At 44.5% G+C, this 17,958-nt stretch overlaps 2 protein-coding genes across 2 annotated transcripts in view; one reads left to right on the top strand and one right to left on the bottom strand.

Moving 5' to 3' along the window:
* The window catches only part of UBE4A (ubiquitination factor E4A), a 30,525-nt gene extending 22,558 nt beyond the window's left edge, over positions 1–7,967 (bottom strand). The window contains exons 1-6 of the mRNA XM_032964513.2: positions 7,847–7,967; positions 5,302–5,504; positions 3,607–3,789; positions 2,671–2,783; positions 1,928–2,077; positions 731–893 (exon numbers count right to left, since the gene is read on the bottom strand). Coding sequence (XP_032820404.1) covers positions 731–893; positions 1,928–2,077; positions 2,671–2,783; positions 3,607–3,789; positions 5,302–5,422 — 730 coding nt within the window. The 5' untranslated portion in view covers positions 5,423–5,504; positions 7,847–7,967. The remainder of the gene's footprint in view (positions 1–730; positions 894–1,927; positions 2,078–2,670; positions 2,784–3,606; positions 3,790–5,301; positions 5,505–7,846) is intronic.
* Positions 7,968–8,197: 230 nt separating this feature from the next.
* On the top strand, positions 8,198–16,864 carry PSMC4 (proteasome 26S subunit, ATPase 4). The gene is made up of 11 exons (XM_032964514.1): positions 8,198–8,351; positions 9,466–9,567; positions 9,688–9,874; positions 10,363–10,509; positions 11,324–11,433; positions 12,137–12,230; positions 13,141–13,308; positions 14,050–14,126; positions 14,764–14,932; positions 15,353–15,408; positions 16,387–16,864. Exons 1-11 carry the CDS (start codon positions 8,313–8,315, stop codon positions 16,498–16,500), a joined length of 1,263 nt encoding a protein of 420 aa, XP_032820405.1. The 5' UTR covers positions 8,198–8,312; the 3' UTR covers positions 16,501–16,864.
* Positions 16,865–17,958: the final 1,094 nt, after the last annotated feature.

The following is a 17,958-nucleotide window of genomic DNA, read 5'->3' as shown; positions in this document are numbered from 1 at the left end:
AAAAGGTCATGCAAGTGGCTTATATCATGTGGTCATTTATAGTTGCAGTAAATTAAGCTAAATGTATGCTTCCCAATATGGATGGCAAAACCGTAGGACTCGAGAGAGAAAATCCACGCGACCACGGGGAAAACACACAAACTCCAAACACACAGGCGACAGGGCAGGGATTGAACCCATATATTATTGTGTACCAGGCGAAGAACATAACCCTTTGCCACCCTTTCGATAGATATTCCAATCGTGCAAATTTCACCATGCCACACAATGAAGAAATGTTACATTGGGAATTATTGCAGCTAGCAGTGCACGACCCTGTATCAAAGAACAGCCATGAAAAGATGAGGCCATAGAACAAATTCTAAAGTCACTTCAAAAGACATTTATCCTCAATAGGGGCCCATGGCACAGCCTTTAATTGTCCTGCATTCGTTGTATGCCAATCAAACAGAAGATATGTTAATCTGCAAAATAGCCAATTAAGTGAAAAAAACTAAATGAATCAAATGTTTTTGTTCAGTCATTGTTTACCAGGCTGACAACCACCAGCGCACAGCACTTGACAACCCTGTACAATCACAGGCGGGCTGCCTCGATTTCTAGCCCGGGATTTCTCAGCGGTGCCAGGGCAATGCTCCCGACACGCTGTTTAGCACCCCTGCAGCCAACTGGCCACCGCTCCCGCTGTTGTAATTTGAAACGGAATTTTTTTTTAACAGTTTACACTCGCCGGGGGTGACGGACGCAGAGTCGGCCAGCAGTTCCAGCAGCTGGGCATGCGTGTCCGCGTCGGGGTAGATTTCTGGCGTCAGCAGGCTCGTTCGCGCGTTGGACACGCACAGATTGCGGCACTGAACCACGGAGCTAAGCAAGTGCTCCGGGACTTTGGCCAACTGGAAAAGCAAAGACAAGACAAAGACCACCATGTAGCCTTAACAGACTGTTGGGGTAAGTGTTGCTAGCGAGCACCTACAGTATAAAGGCCAGCACAGAACACAAGGGGGTGGGGGGTGGCCAGCCCCACACCCGGCCGCCTTTGTCTCCCCAGTGGCGATGTTTACACATTGCACCAGGTTCTCATTTAAGGCTGAGTCGACCTAGGGGAGGCCCCGGACCGGTTCAGAAAATCGTCACTGGTGTTGACCGCAAGCGGGAATCGAACTCAGGTTGTCAGCTTTGAAGCGCAATGCACTAACGACTGGACTACCGCAACCCAAAGTTGGAGAAGCAAACGCACACAAACACACCAGGAGGGCTTCACCCCCACCCCGCGCCACCACTGCTAATTTTGTGTGCGTATAAACTCGCGTGTGAAACCTGCCTTCAAGAGCGGGGTCGCTTTTTGTTGCTTGTCTCATGTTCATTAAAAGCTGTGAGACAATAAAACTCCATTGTGTCTGTGGTTACGCCCAAGAGGTAAATCTGGCTTTGCGGGGTGTCCCGTTTCCTTTCAATCAAACAAAAATATTCGTATATTCATTTCGCAGATCATTTGTGCAATGTGCTGTGCGTATTGTACAATCATATTAAGTCCGAATATACTATTATGCTGCAATACAGTACAATGCAGCTGTTATTGTAATTGTGAAGAATTCAAGGCACACAAGCAAGATATTCTGTAATTTAATCAGTAAAAGGTTATTGGCATAGACATCTGCTAACAGTCCAACATAAATGTTTCGTTTTAGCATTATAATACGCTTATTTACACACTCAGGTCTCAAGACTTTTCATGAAGGTCCAGTATTTGGATGTTTGGCCAATTCTAACCAATGAGTGGATTGGCGCGTGGGATGAAAAACTGGAGTTCCCGAAGAGGACCAACACGCACACAGCCGGGGATAGTGTTCATAGCTCTGCACGGACAGATTCAAGAATCAGTCGCTGTACTGCCACCCCGCGCGTTCACGAATGTGAGGACGGGCACCTCAATCTTGGCGCGCCGGTAGCAGGCGAGGAGATAGTGCAGCACGCTGTGCTCCCCAGCATCACGTTCTGCTGAAAAATTGGCCTGGCCGGCGGTCATGGAAACCACATGTCTGTCCGGATTCACCAGCAAAAGGCGCGTGAACAACGCCTGCAGCCACACAAGACACATGCGCACCGTCCGTATTAACCCAAGAAACATGGTATACTATTTAATTAGCACACATACATCCACATAGATCCACAGCCCTTTATCAAACCTGTGATGGACTGCAGGGGTGGTTTAACCATTCTTCACCATGCTGGCATAAGAAATGTACAGCACTTTAAAATAAACTCCGTTTCATTTGAATCGTGAAAGTGCATGACGTGTGTATATACCAGCAATGCAAAAATTACCATTAAAAACGTAACATATACTCCATAGGCGAAGACACATGCAGAAATCTTCATTTTTTCCATTCGAGAGCAGACCAAGCATTGACTAATGCATGAACGAACTATGCAAATGCTAAATTGTTGATTAAAAAATCCAAATCATGGTGAGTCATGAGCACTGGCACTCAATAAATGTGCCACACAAACCAAGTAAAATCAGCATTGCAAGCACTCATTTGTATTCACGTCCCAACAATGTGCAAGTGAGATAATAAAACGAAGTCAGGAAATGAAATCTGTTGGAAATACGGAACCGTTTCCATTGTCCGTCAGTAAGCTGCTCTACAATTGCATGCAACCACTTACCTGCTCCAAGTTGTCCATATCGAGCCAGTCTTGTGCGTCTGGCTGCGCAACTGTCTCCTGCAGATAAACGCAGCATGGTGGGATCCCATTGCTGTTCCGAGTACTGGGTTCACCTGTACACGCACAAAAAGATAAATATCCCTTCATGGAGGCCTTTAAGACTAAGATTTTGTAGCGCAGTGAACTAACCACCGTGCCACTGCTCCTCACACAGATATCTGCACAACTACACACATGTATGCTGTATAATGTTTTTGGAAACATTCGATTTTAACATTGAATTTAGTATATTAGAAATATTTGGGCCAAGTCCTGTTGAAGAAAACACATGCTGGAGATAGCACATCCACTTTATAAGCTGTTCAATCATGAACAGATATAACCTAACACCATAAATATTGCACAACATACACAGTACGTAAATATTATTTATGACCAGGTCAGTGACCAGTAAGACAACAGTACATTTGTGCAAGGGACGCACAGGGGTATAAAATATGATATCAAACAGCAGTGTTGAAAAAAGATCAACTATATGGCCTATAAAGTAGAAGCGTTTTGTTTCTGCATCCAAAGCAAAAAAAAAGGCTAAATTCAAAAAACGTGCAAAATACATTCAGAAATTTGCATAAAAAACAGCATTCTATTGTATTTAGGATGTATATGGTGCCCTTTCCAGGGCAATGCAAAGACTACAGTCATTTCCGATCTGAAGGCAAACAAATTCAACCAAACAAAACTCAATTAACTTTTCATCGATTGACAAAAGCCAAAAATGTAATTTTGGAGCGCAGAAAGCCACGCTGAAGTTGGTCGACTCGGCGAATCCCTCCAAACGTTACACCCAATGCTACCGGATTACTTGCAATGAGCAAAATAAATCCTTGACCCCTGCTTGGCGCGGGGCAACGTTCGGCGGGCGCCACTTTGACTCACTGCTGTCGAGCGTGATGAGGAAGACGCGCTGGATCATGTGGTTGAGGTTGAGGTGTACACAGGTCTCTTGCTGGTTGCGGAAATCCCGCTTGCACGCCTCCACCGAGTCCTCCGTCTCCTCGTCGGCGCTCTCCGACCTGCTGCTGCTGCTGCTCTCCGTGAAACCCTCTGTGGGGCTCTCATCTGCGTTTTACGAGGTTGCAAATCGTTACTTGCCGTTCACATGTACAGCAGACTGGTGTGCGATTTAAAAAGTGAAAACGTGTGGTCCTCCTATCATGCATAAAAAAAATATAGATATAATCAGTGGCTAATGTGTACGACTCACGAGTGGCTTTCCTGAGTAAGTCAATTCCTAGTATACTATTACTTTAACAGTATTACTATGTACGTGTCCCTCCACATTAATAATAAAGGTATATATTACACTTTCGGTCAACCACAAGGCCTTCCAGGAATACATAATGTGTGGTAGATGGGAAGTGTAAAAAAAACTTTTGTTATTAATATGGAGGGACAGGCATATGAAGGAGATAAAGTGCCTGGTTATTTATTGTTACTCATTCTCCACAATGACACCAAATATTATCTTGTGCTTTGTACAGTGTTATGTTATATAACAGATTTTTTTGTTTAGTTTGTTGTCCTTCCACCGCACCTCCAAATAGCAGTCGGCTACGTACAGTGCAAAAAAAAGTTCAACATACATGCGTGTGCTGGCCGAAGAACTCTGAGACCAATACACATGGATTTGAGAAAAAAAGGTATCATATATCTTGATTTAAAGCTTTCGTGACTGCAGGAATTCATACTCTTTGGGTCTTTCGGTAAAGTCACGTAGATAGAAAAATAATACAAATAAGAATATCACGACGTTTCGATCGCAACACAAGCAATCGTCTTCAGGTGAAAACATACAGCAGGCGAACTGAGGCAGCAGTTCGCCTGCAGTCACGAAAGCATGCTGTATTTTTTCACCTGAAACGTCATGATTTTTTGATATTTTTTCTATCTACGTGACTTTACCGAAAGACCCAAAGAGTATAAAAAGGTATAATGTAAAAGCTTATATGTAGTTTACAATAAGGTCTAGATTTTAATCAAATAAGATGTTTCATCCAATAATTTGGCTTATTTAATCCGGTGCTATATACCCGTTCTACTGTTTGTAATAATAGCTTGGCATGTGATGTCAGCTCCAGTCTCATTTTTAAAGTATACAAAGTATTGGCATATGGTGTTGGTTGGGAGGGGGTGGAGAATGCAGGGGGGCATGGGATGTGGGGCAGGGGGAGAAATTGAATCTCAATGGATTTTCCCACTTTATATTTGCATACACTGGTGAGTGTTGAGGGTCAGATGAAGTGGCATGTCACTCCTTCTGCAGGATGAGCTTTATACAGCACTCATCTCAAATGGCAATCTTGAGCTGATAAATAAATCTCCACTTGTCTATGACAGGACTCATTTTATTCAGATGCCATCACATCCTGCTCAAACAGTGATACGTGGAATGCTAACCACAGCTTATGGGAATTTATACATCACCAACCAGGATTTAAATTCAGGACCTTGAGATAATTTTCTCAGTGTTCCACCAAATCATCATGCCTCCTATCAAATACAGCTACTTTAAGGAGCAAACACCTAGGCGGAGAAAATGCTGATTATTTAGAGTTGCTCATTCACACTCACCCTCAATCTTGTCACCATGCTGTTGGCCCTGTTTGGCTGAAAAACGCTCTGCATCAGCCACTGATCCAAAGAGCGCTGCGAATGGGTTGGTCGAGATGTTGTTATTCTCACGGTCGTTCATCTCTACTAATCCGACTGTTTGGAGTCCGCGGAATCAGCAGTACTCTTCTGGCCAGGCCAAGCCAAGCCAAACCTATCTGTTGCTGTAACCACCACACAGAAAAAAACATGCAATCAATGGGTTTCCAATATAAATATTTGTTCAAATCAGTTGGATAAAGGGTATATCGCTTTTAAAACTAACCAAGTGAAGAACAAAATACATGTTTACATCTCCACAGTGTTATCAAATAACGACTTATCTAGGAAATCTAAAGACTTGAGGAAGGTTATGCTTTTGGATGTTTGGACAAAATCACTTGTTAAAAGGAAACCAAAGTACCTAGAGAAAACTGACAAATACGATATAAAAAAAGGTCCACAAATATTTATGTATTGCTATCTCCAGACGAAAGGGTTGGTTAGTCTTAGAAATGTGTATGATCCACTGACCATTACCTCCAAAGCACTGAATTAGAGATGGGCTCCATCATCCAACAGGAGAGAATATGGCTGGGGATGGTGATGAGTAAAACATGTTTATTTAATCGCAAGTGGTGTAATTTTACCTGTTCATTAGCCACCATGTAAATGGTATAAAAATAATTACTCATCAATGTGTAACATACGTAATGGCAATCAGGGTGTTGTGAAAAGTATTTATAAACCATACAAATAGTTGGCATTTCCTCATAACTAGGGTATTAAAGAACGGACTCCACTGCACGTCTATCTTTCCACTTTTCATTCAGTCAATTTGCATGTGATTGTAAAACAAACAAGTAAAACACATGTGTTGGCTGGCTGACGAATAACAGCCCATGCTTGATCCTTCCTGCACCAGTGGGTGCCCCATCATTAGCATAAACTGGACTTTACTCAAGACGAATTTATCATCAGTCACGATCTTTCATCAAATGCTGGATAAAGGCCTCCAGACGCCACCACCATCCCTCATGGTCCTGCGATGTAATATCCCTGCAGCACCTGCACATCAGTTAATGTCATCGCTCCATCTCTGTCGTGGTACTCTCGCAGGCAGTCGCCCTCCAAAAACTGGCAGAGGAGCGACGCTCACAAGAACGAACGTTCTAGAACGCAGGGCAGCGAAAACGCAGCAAAAGTTGGCACAGTGGCGAGCACTGGTGGTGTATCTGCCAGTCATCCCATAACACCTGGGGTCTGTCCCGCGAATTCTTGCCAGCGAGCCTTCAAAACATCAATGTGCAACCTAACAAGGGTTATCATCACTTCGTGGTGAAACAGCGGTTGTTCTTGTTACTATGGCTGCCAGCTGACATTTCTATTATCTCACATACATTTGGACCATAGACGAATTCAGTGTTTTAAGTAATCTACTGGAATTTCAAAATGTGCAGATTTTCTCACTGGAGTGCCGGTGAGTTTGGTAATCATTTCATTTGACTTTGCAGTGTACGCAAGGCTCGTGGAAATGTTTTCACAAGGTCTCACTTTCACTTCACCATCTTCTTTTCAACGTGGCACGACCAACCACCCACCCACGCACGCTTGTGCTGCGTGTGCTTCATAAAACCACCTCCACCCCATCCTATGTAAAATTGTCATTCACAGCCCCCGTGTTTGAAAATCCACCGCTAAAGGGCCTGCCCTTCCTCTCCACGCGGTGCAGATGGGGGTGGTTGTTTACTTGACCATACTTCTCCATGCCGGTCATTGAGGGTTGTGTAGTGAATGGCCCTCTCCCCCTCCGGTTCGGGACCGCTTAAGCCAGAATGCGCCACCAACCCACACGATAGCCGTGACTGGCATCGATATATATAAAATCCAAACTCGTGACAGTGCGCTAACAGCTGCGCCACCGCTCTCTCTCAATCTCTCTCGCTGTGTAAAAACCTCCATATATATTTTTTTTGCGTTTGACAATGACCGTGATGACAGAAACGTCGAGATCTTGCCGTCGTCTTCAGTGGCAGGGGGAAACCCCGACGAATATAATTAACGCGATGAGGCAACACCGTCCCGTTCACAGTGAGCACACGTTCAGCCATTGAAGAAGCCAGCACCACCAGGCACAACAACAACCACCACCACCACAACGAGGCGGCCGAAACCCACCACGTAAGCAACCCGTCGTGGCAACTTAACGCTACATTAACGCAACAGCGCCGATGGTAATTAATGCGCCAAAAGCAAACGGCCGGGTAATTCGACGTTAAAACGTTTTATTGATTTCTTATCCAGAGGTCGCACGCGAAACACCTCGCCCTGCCTGTCGGCCCTGCGTAGCCCCCCACAAAAGCCTGGCGAAAGCGCCGCGAGGAGAGGAAGCTGAGGGGGGGGGGACGACGACTGATTTTATATATAAATAAAATTAAACAGCCGCTACTTGGCGTTGTGTATTTTGTTGTCTTAGCGTTGTGCTGTTTAACCGCCCGTCAGCGAAAACGAAGGCGAGACTCGTTACCGTGAGGGGAAGGCGCGCAGTCTACACAGGGCGCAGCGCCCGGACGCCTCCTCTGCCGAGTCTGGAAGATGTCCACCGAAACAGAGGGAAGACCGCGCGCTTCTATGGTCGGTGGAGATCTTCCGTATTCGGTGGTACTCTTCCATATTCGGTGGAAATCTTCCGTATTCGGTGGAGATCTTCCGTTTTTTGTAATCCTCTTACCGGTGGCGATAGACGGACCCTCAAAACTGCCGGTAGCACTCCTTCTAAAGCGCCACCGGTAGCTGAAGAAGAACCCTCATACATCTGCCGGTAGAGACTTCCAAACCGTCACCAGCAGACACTCCTAGACGCCACCGGTGGTGGAAGGCGCATCAATAAAACAAACAGCCATCTGCCGGTAGAATCTTCCCTCCTCCTCCACCGGTAACGGAGGAGAGACCGATAAAACTAACGCCCACGCGACTTCGCAGACAGCTCAGCAATGGACGAGAGCGGCCCTGTGGTGGTGGAGAAGGTCCAGGTAAACTGAGCTCGCTGAGCTCTCGAGAAACATCAACAGCGCCGCGCGAGCGAGCGAGCTAACGCTGCCGTTGATACACAGCGCGAGGTCGCGCTCGGCGCACTCTCACCGCGTTTTAATAAGTGCCAAGTCATAGGGTAGGCCGCTACGGAGCCTTACGTTTTTCCTAGCGACCCCGCTTTGCCGGACTTGGCCGCTGTCCCCGCAGACGCGATACCGCCAGGCCCTTGGGGCTCAGACTTGTAATGGCTTACTACCGATGCGTGTTGTATCACATACACTCTTGTATCTCATTGACTGCTTTTTGTTCGTAATAAATATAATTTAGATTTATAAGGCGCCCTAAAGCAATGGGGTTTCACACCGGTAATTAAAAACTATTGCCTTTTTTTCCAGACTATGATATCATAGTATGTGGTCGATGGAAGATAATTTTTCGTTTTAAACCCTGTTTGGTCTCTTACGTGTTACGTTGAAAGCATAACTAGCACTCACAAACTTGACTCCGGCCCATGATTTGCTACTTAAACAAATACTGCGGGGCAGCATCGATCCAGAAGGCCTCTACAATGAAAAACTCTTAGAACAACTGGTAATATGAAAACAGCCGATCGTTTTGCAAAATGAAATGTTTTAACTTTAGCGAAAAGTTAGAAGTCATTGTTAGTCTGACATGTCCCTGCCTAAGTGAGAGGCTTAGGTCAGACCAGATCTATCGAAGGGAAGAGAGTAACGGGGTGAATACTGTAGTTGTTTCCAGGCCCGTTTCTATTTTGACGCATGGACTCGCGTATTCAACACTTAACATACCATTGTTTATGGTGGTTGTGACCCTTTGTGCTGTGTTGAGTCATGGTGTGATGTATTTAAGTTATAGGTGTTTTTGCAATGCTTTCGTATACAATGTTATGGTGTATGATATTGCTGTATTTTACAGTGGCTTATAATGGATTAGATAGTTATTTTCGTTTTGAATGCTGTTTGCTTGGTATCCTGTTTCTTCAGTGTGCTTGTGGTATTAAGCCTGTCCTATATTGCAGGCCTCTACTACAGTTGAATTGTGTTGTTTGATGTCTCTTTACTTTCTGTTTGATGTGATGTATGCTTATATCAGGAGGAGCTCCTGACCGTGGTGCCTGACAGTAGGCCCCAGACAAGTCTGTCTTTCCTGGCACCTGAGCCTGATGATCTGGAAGATCTCTACTCCAAGTTCAAGGTATCAAGGCCGTTCCTAAAGCAGGGAGGGGGGGTCGGGTGGGTGGGTTATTTGTGTCAATTCCTAGTAGATTTGTTAGCTCTGACTAAGAATGCACATTCTTCTTTGTGCCCATTGCAGAAGCTTCAGCGGGAGCTGGAATTCCTTGAGGTGCAGGAGGAGTATATCAAGGATGAGCAGAAGAACCTCAAGAAGGAGTACCTGCATGCGCAGGAGGAGGTCAAAAGAATCCAGAGCATCCCGCTCGTCATTGGGCAGTTCTTGGAAGCCGTTGATCAGAACACTGGCATCGTTGGATCCACCACTGGTTGGTGTTGCACACAATATCGTTTAAGAACCTGTCTAATGTGACCTAATTAATGGCAACGCTGTATACATTTGGCACATTTAACATTTGTAAGCTATGGATTTATCAAAGTAAAATAATTGTTATTTATCCAGGAAAGCCTCAATCACCGTCACAACTTTTTTTCAGGAGGGTCCTGCAGTTGGTTGTATGGAAAATGTTGTCAATGAGTATTTTACTTTTAACGATTAAACTGGTGTACCTGGCAAATATCTACACCTGAAGGTCTGGACAGATGGGTTCATAACCCATTTGCTGTACTGGCACCTTCTGACCACCTCAGAGCCAAGCGGGTTTGTTTTCACAAATCGACATTTTACACCAACTTTCACCTCCTAAGTACCATATCGCAGCGTGCGCCCACCACGTCCAGCGTAAGTTTACCCGCTGGATTCGCCTGCTTGTGATGTCGTGGCTAACGGAGCCCACTGTTTTTTTTCGCCATGCAGGATCTAACTACTACGTGCGGATTTTGAGCACCATCGACCGCGAGCTGCTGAAGCCCAGTGCCTCGGTGGCACTGCACAAGCACAGCAATGCACTGGTGGACGTGCTCCCCCCGGAGGCCGACAGCAGCATCACTATGCTCACCGCAGGTACTTTGGTTCCTGCACCTGTGTGCCGACGACAAGAACAGCAGCAACTAGCACCCTGACGTTCCGCCATGCTTCTCGTGGCGAATATAACACGGAACGGATTTGTGGCTGACCACAAACAAACTGATCTGAAAAAGATTAAACGTAGGGGGGGGGGAGTTGTGACTGCTTGTATGTTTTATCTTTCATAGGAGACATTGCAAGAAGAATGTAACACGGTCCAGACTTGACAATTATGGCATGAACATTTTCAGTATATTTATGTTGCCCATTGTCACAGGCAAACTAATGACCAAAATTATAATTGTATACAGAGCAAATCAGTCTTCCTGTGGGAGAGATGTATGCATGTAACTCGAAGGGATATTTTCATCCATGAACCAGGGCAGAAATGTTTACCATTTAAGTAAGGTAGCAAAACTTTTGTAGGACCGATTTATCTATATGGATAATAAGAGTTAATTATTTTATCACCCACTAGTTTCAAATGGCTACCATGTAATTAATTTAATTTGGCCGGAAATCAATTCAGAACCACTATAGTTACGCTGCCACAGGTGGAACCAACGAGTGAAATATCTGGTTTGGACCCGTTTGATATTTGTTAAAGCTATCCATAATAATACTTCCAAACAATACAAACAGTGTGAGTGATTAGCACAATTTTCAAAAGTGTGCTTGTCTGCACCTACGGTGGGTGGCCATACAAAGTTTAGCTGGGTTATGTGCTCGACTCGTCACAATCTCATGAGCTGTGCCAACGGAAATAGGCACCGGGAAAAGAAATGGACTTACGCCTTTGTGCGTTTGGCAGATCAAAAGCCGGACGTGACGTACGTGGACATCGGAGGGATGGACATCCAGAAGCAGGAAGTCCGTGAGGCTGTGGAGCTGCCACTCACACACTTTGACCTCTACAAGCAGGTGCCTCTCTCACAGAGCTTGCTACCTCTTTAGAGCACTTACACTTTTCTACTGTACAACTAAACTATACCAGGGTCGTTCCAGGCCAGTCTGGCTTCACTCGGGAGCAGTCAGATTGTTTGTTTGGTGAGTGCTGCATTTGTTTTTATTTACTAATTGCTACTTAAGGAGCATTTTTGCATGTGGGAGGAAACCCGATTTCCTGGAGAAAATCCAACACGTACGAGGGGAAAGCATTCTTCAAAGTTTTGCACAACCGGGTTTACAATTCCACTCCTTGTACAATCATATATGGCTATCTTGCAGCCGAGCGGGTTTTTAACGTTTACAAATCCGTTTTAATATGTATGTGGAACTTCTTTTGCACTGTACATAGCCGACTGTGCTAATAAACCAATACTTGCCACCAGAACATTTGGTTACAGGCATGTGCCAGCATTCTGGCACTCTACAACTGTTGAACAGCTTACTAGTTGCAAATAACAGATGTTTTTCCATTTGTTACATTATAAGCAAAGTATTGATAAATGTAATACATGGACTTCTTAATTTTCCACATCTGACTTAATTACGTAATAACATTGAAACCTTAAGCCACTTAAGGCATGTGTGGATTTTACTTGTATTAATTGTTATGAATCCAAATGCAGATCCCTTTTTGTATTTCTTGAGTGTTTCTCACAGAGTTTTGTTGTCTACCCAGATCGGGATTGACCCCCCTCGGGGAGTGCTGATGTACGGACCGCCTGGCTGTGGCAAAACAATGCTGGCGAAGGCCGTGGCTCACCACACTACAGGTAAGCAACCCATTCCTGCCCATTTAAGCTTGCTTTCATCGGTACTAATTTCAAGAGGTTCCTGCAAAGGGATATTACCTGATTTATATTTGTGAGTGCTATGTCTTGGGAAATGAGAGTTACTGGAGGAAACTCACAAAAAAACACCTTATAAACTCACAAATATTCAGCAACAACACCCAGTGCCAGATACGTTTATTCAGTTCTCATATTGCCATCCCCTGGCCAACCCAGACATCAAGCCTACAATCCCTAGTATGCCGTGTTATGCTCATCCAAGGACTATCCAAACTTAACCCTTCTTAATTTCCAAAATCGAAACATTGGGCACATGGTTATTTGCAAGTAAACATGTGCGGCTCCATATTAAATATTAAAGATAAAACCTCAACATTACTCATTAGCTGTTTAATTGAACATCACGGGCCAAATTCCATCGTGATAAAACTCCATAATATAGGTATTTTTGGGTTAGATCGCATGAGTATAAATGTGTCGTTAACCTGCCACCACCCGACACAGCCAAACAGTAAGGTTTGTGATGTGAACAAAACATGCCAATGCGTTACTAGTACAGCACACCGGTGTGTTGCAGAGCAAAGCCACAACATTTACAATTTGAGTAAGTCTTTTCGCTCGTGATAAAACTGCTTAAATGCATTGCTTTGGTAAGCTGCTCGATCATTGTTGGCAATTGGAGACATTGGCACATCATTGCTAGACAGCTGACGAAAACTGAACGTGCGTCGGGGATGACACAATCTGGAGTGGTGTTTTTTTTGGTGCAGAACAACGTTTAATTTGTCCGTGCATCGTTTATGTCTGTGGTCCTGGTGCGTTGGAGCGCTTTGCGTGAATTTTTTTTACGTGCGGGCATTTATGGTTTAAATCTGCTCCTGGCCGTGTGCAGCGGCCTTCATCCGCGTGGTGGGCTCCGAGTTCGTGCAGAAGTACCTGGGCGAGGGCCCACGCATGGTGCGCGACGTCTTCCGTCTGGCCAAGGAGAACGCCCCGGCCATCATCTTCATCGATGAGATTGACGCCATCGCCACCAAGCGATTTGACGCGCAGACTGGAGGTGGGCGTTGCTCGCTCGCAGTTGCCCGCACCGGCGACGCGCATACAGTTTAGAACAATTGAGGCCGAGTCTCCAATGCATTAAATTATCGGTATCACAACATTGAATTACGTTGAGTCATCTTAAATCACAAATGCACCAAGTATATAGCTACATGTCCAAATGTAATTGCACAATAGGATTTGTTTTGTCCATTAAAATTGTGTATGCTAGATGTCACTGTGTAACTCGGGTCAGAGAGCTGAGCTGCTGCCACTGCTGAGATCCTAGTTTCAAGTACCGGTAGTCCCGTCACCAATGACAACCCAGGTAACCATCCCGTTAGATGAGGTTCTGCACCGAAGCTAGCTAAATTACAGCTCTGATAATAAAAAATATTAGGTTTCTTATCCCGTGGTGAACATTCTCCGTCTAGTGTGGGAACTAGGGGTCACTTGGAGGGGATGTGCTGATATCTGCTTATTCTGGCCATCCTCTTACACGAAGAGTTGCACTGCTGTGCAAGATCTAAATGCAAGAGCTCAAATGGAAACCTGATAACACGACACCAATGCTACAATGATTTGTACAAATTGATGAAAATAAAAACATTGTAAAAGTTAACAAATAAATCGTTATAAATGTCATTAAACACATCTTCTGCATTAGACAGACATGACATTGCCACCCTGTATTGTTTTGCCGAGATTGTTTACACACGTGCCCCTTGTGGATGTCTGCCATTGTCCACTTTGTGTGCAGCTGACAGAGAGGTACAGCGCATTCTGCTCGAGCTTCTAAATCAGATGGACGGCTTTGATCAAACTGTCAATGTGAAGGTGAGCGTGACCTTGGCACTTACTACATTTGAGAAGTGGAGATGGATAACCAATTGTGGTTGATAATAATTGGCATTTGTAAGGCGCATTTCATTCGTAGATCCCAGTAGCCCCCTGTGTATGGAAAGCAGGAAATAAACAGAGCCCGGGGTAAATGCTCGTGAATAGGGGATGAAAGCCAATTTAAAGAGGTGAGTTTTCAAAACAGACTTAGATGTCTAAAAACTCTTATTAGCAGAGGCAAAGTGTTCCAAAATGCCTGATCACCCAAGAAAATGAGCCTTGACCACGGAGTACTTGGGAGAAGGTGATCCGAAGATCTCGGGGAGTTCGTTGGTGTGTGAAAATGGATCGGTTTCTGCAAATATTGTTGGTGGAGATTCCCAATTTGACACGTAGGCTTTCGCGACCAATGTTATTCATAATAAAGGGTTTTTTGGGTTAGATCGCAAAAGTATAAATGTGTCGTTAACCCGCCACCACCTGACAGCCAACCAGTAAGGTTTGTCACTTAAACAAAATGTGCCAATTAATTACTACATGAGCTCAACGGTGTGTTTGGAGAGTAAATCCACAACTTTAACAATCTTGAGTACGACGTTTGAGATTCCCAATGTTTAATTTGTTTTTGGGTCAGGTGATCATGGCGACAAACCGTGCGGATACCCTGGACCCAGCGCTGCTGCGTCCGGGCCGGCTTGACCGCAAGATCGAGTTTCCCATGCCGGACCGCCGGCAGAAACGCCTCATCTTCTCCACCGTCACCGCCAAAATGAACCTCTCCGAGGAGGTCGACCTGGAGGATTGTATCCTTCTGCTGTTCATCTTATCATGGGATTGTACCCGAGGGCTTATGATTTGTCAAGCAGCCCAGACTTGTGATGTTAAAATAAGGTCATTATGTCACGCTTTCCAATGTTCGTTCCTCTTGGCAAGTATGGAATTAGCATTGCGGCAGCTGACGAGTAGTGTTTCAGGGCAAAATGCATTTCAATATTTGTGAATAATTCCAGTTTTCAAAATAGTAAGTCCCTAACAGCAACAGAGCTTTAAAGTATAGTTTGGTTCATATTGGATCTTCTTTACAAGCGTTATAGTGCCCCCGTCATAACAGATTAAGCGTTTGTTAGAAAGTGGGGCAACAGTTGACACTTAATGACGGATAATACAAATGAAATATGGTCTACAACATTGTATGTCGGCTACCTTAACGAATCATCGTTCAGATGTTGCAAGGCCAGACAAGATCTCTGGAGCCGACATTAACTCCATCTGCCAGGAGGTGAGGACATTCATTACGCCTATGACCCAAATCTCCAAGTATTTTGCCCAATTCTGTCACGTCTTTTCGATAGTGCTAGGACAGTAAACCGCTATGCATAACACTGGTGTCATATACCATGGGGCATTGTGGGCAGTAGGGGGCAGTGCAGCAAACTCCCATTTTACTGCATGTCTTGTGTTCCCATTTCTATGCTCCCTGCTTTTGCCAACTCGCATTGACCAGTATTGTTTTAAATCGCCCACGCGATCCACGCGGAGTGGGGAGGCCCTCTTCCAGCAGTGTATTGACAGAAAGGATGGTGTATGAGGGCTCATAAACGTGTACATTAAGGACAACCCAATTATTGCATTTGTAATAAAGTGACAAAGCGATTGTCAGAGTGGTGGGGTGAAGGGGTGACATGATTACCCTCGGGTAGTGAATCGGTTGAACTGTACCAATTGCAGTCTCATGATATGATTGTATTTAATTTGACACTAAATACAAGTTGTTGCATGGTTAAAATGGATAAGTGCATTTTGTGAAACAGCAGTGTGTACGGTCAAGTCAAAGTAATTTTCTGAGCAAAACAGCATTAAGGTGGTGTGTTTACATCCCTGTGTCACGGAGGTTATTCCTGATTTCTATAGCTGGTGTGAATGTCCATAGGATATCCACTGTTGGCCTTGCCCACAGAGTGGTACTAATTTTAACGACCCATTTAAGTATGATGGCCTGAGTTGACCCCCGACAAGGATTTGAACTCGCAACCTTCCGATTGCGAGCCGTTCATTCTATCACTGAGCCACCTGGCCTGTGTCCAGTTACATGTATAAGTGTGCTAAAACGCGGGGCCCGTTCTACCAATGAGCCATCTGGCCTGTGTTGTATGTATGTTGAACTTGTTTTGCGCAGTACGTAGAAAAACTGTGCTCATCGGGAGGTGTTGCAGTATCTGTGTAAGTGTGCTGAGATGCGATCGCTTGTGCTGTGCAGGCCGGCATGCTCGCAGTGCGGGAGAACCGATACATCGTCTTGGCCAAGGACTTTGAGAAAGCGTACAAGAACAACATAAAGAAGGATGAACAGGAGCACGAGTTCTACAAATAAGCCAGCACAGGGAGATTTCTCACACAACACAGATTTCACACTTTTGTTTTGCCTATGTGAAACAGACGTCGTAGACACAGTAGACTCTAACCACGTTGAGTTGTATACAGCAGGGTTGATGTATTGACAGTACATTATAACAGTGACTTGCACGTGAAACGTTAACAGTCCGAGCTTCTGAAGAACTTTACTGGCTTCTTGTGAGCACACTTTGTTGTCATCGTAGAGGCTGCACAGATTTTTGGTCGGCTAGTAACACCATGAAACCACATGCTGACTTTTTAACAAGTCATTTATAAAACAAGGTTAAAGAACACGATTATCTGTTTTTTGCTTTATAATAAAGGAAGTTAATTATGGAAAACTACTTGTCTGCATTCATTATTGGAGTAGTGTGTAGGTAGGAGTGCAACTTTTATGCCCAAATTCACATTTTATTGAACAAGCTTAAATGTTGCCTGGGCCAGTGGTTCCCAACCTGTGGTCTGCGAGGCTGTGGGGAGATGTTAACTACCTCGCCTGATACAACAGGAGGTTGTGGGTTCGATCCTGACCCTGACGCCTCTGTATTTGGAGTTTGTATGTCTCTCTCCACGTGGTCGTGTGGAATTTTCTCCGGGTCCTCCGGTTTTCCCCCTCCACTTTTAGAATCGACATGCGTGTTGAATATTTGGTTGCTAGAAATTTCCCCATGATAATCTACTTTGTTGAGCTATCATTTGTGGCCAGATGGCCTCTGAAAAAGCTATTTAGCTCGGTGAGCCTTACCTGGTAACATCAAATAGTTGAGTTTTAAGTGGTTTGCAGAACTGTTTCAAACACTACGATTTAGAGCAGTCTTAATTTACTGTTAAATTATGGTGAAATTGTTATCACTTAACGTGATAACAATTATTTTATTGTTTCCCTTCAACGTATCTACCGAAAGAGCTAAGAATATGGTTGGCTACGTGCAGTGCGAAAAAAGTTAAACATGCCGTGTTTAAACGAGGAATTGCTGGATGTCATTGTTGCACGGTAGTCCGTACAAAACCTGAGGGTTGCCAGGAAGTGGTCCGTGGATTCAAAACGGTTGAGAATCACTGGCCTAGGTAATTTGCTCTCGTACGTATGTTGAACTTATTTCGCACCATACAGAGCCAATCGTTCTATCAATGGTAATAGACAACTTTGTTTTGATTCCGGGCCACAGCTAACTATATAAGTGGTGAGTGATATTAGAATTAGAATATATATACTGGAGGAATCTTATGAGCGATGAAGCTCTTTCACAGCTATCCAGTAGGGGTAGGTCAGAACGTTACAGCAAACAATACAAAAACACTACAAGAGTGGAGAGATAAGTAATACAAAAAGATATATACAAATACAACTACTCTTTTTTATCTTACCTGGTAAAGCCCACTGACCTATTAGCTTATTTTTCAGAAGCGATCTGGCCATGAATGATCGCTCAAC

The sequence above is a fragment of the Petromyzon marinus genome, chromosome 32 (assembly GCF_048934315.1).
Source record: "Petromyzon marinus isolate PM22_M1 ecotype Great Lakes invasive population chromosome 32, UKy_Petmar_22M1.pri1.0, whole genome shotgun sequence".
In the NCBI taxonomy this organism is placed as follows: domain Eukaryota; kingdom Metazoa; phylum Chordata; class Hyperoartia; order Petromyzontiformes; family Petromyzontidae; genus Petromyzon; species Petromyzon marinus.
The sequence above is the reverse complement of the archived record's forward strand: the minus strand, read 5'-3'. Positions and strand labels throughout refer to the sequence as shown.

Coding starts and splice junctions, on each gene's coding strand:
- PSMC4 (XM_032964514.1), top strand. CDS start 8,313: ATGGACGAGAGCGGCCCTGTGGTGGTGGAGAAGGTCCAG. Junction 11,434..12,136: donor ACTTTGACCTCTACAAGCAG/GTGCCTCTCTCA, acceptor TTGTCTACCCAG/ATCGGGATTGACCCCCCTCG. Junction 12,231..13,140: donor CGTGGCTCACCACACTACAG/GTAAGCAACCCA, acceptor GGCCGTGTGCAG/CGGCCTTCATCCGCGTGGTG.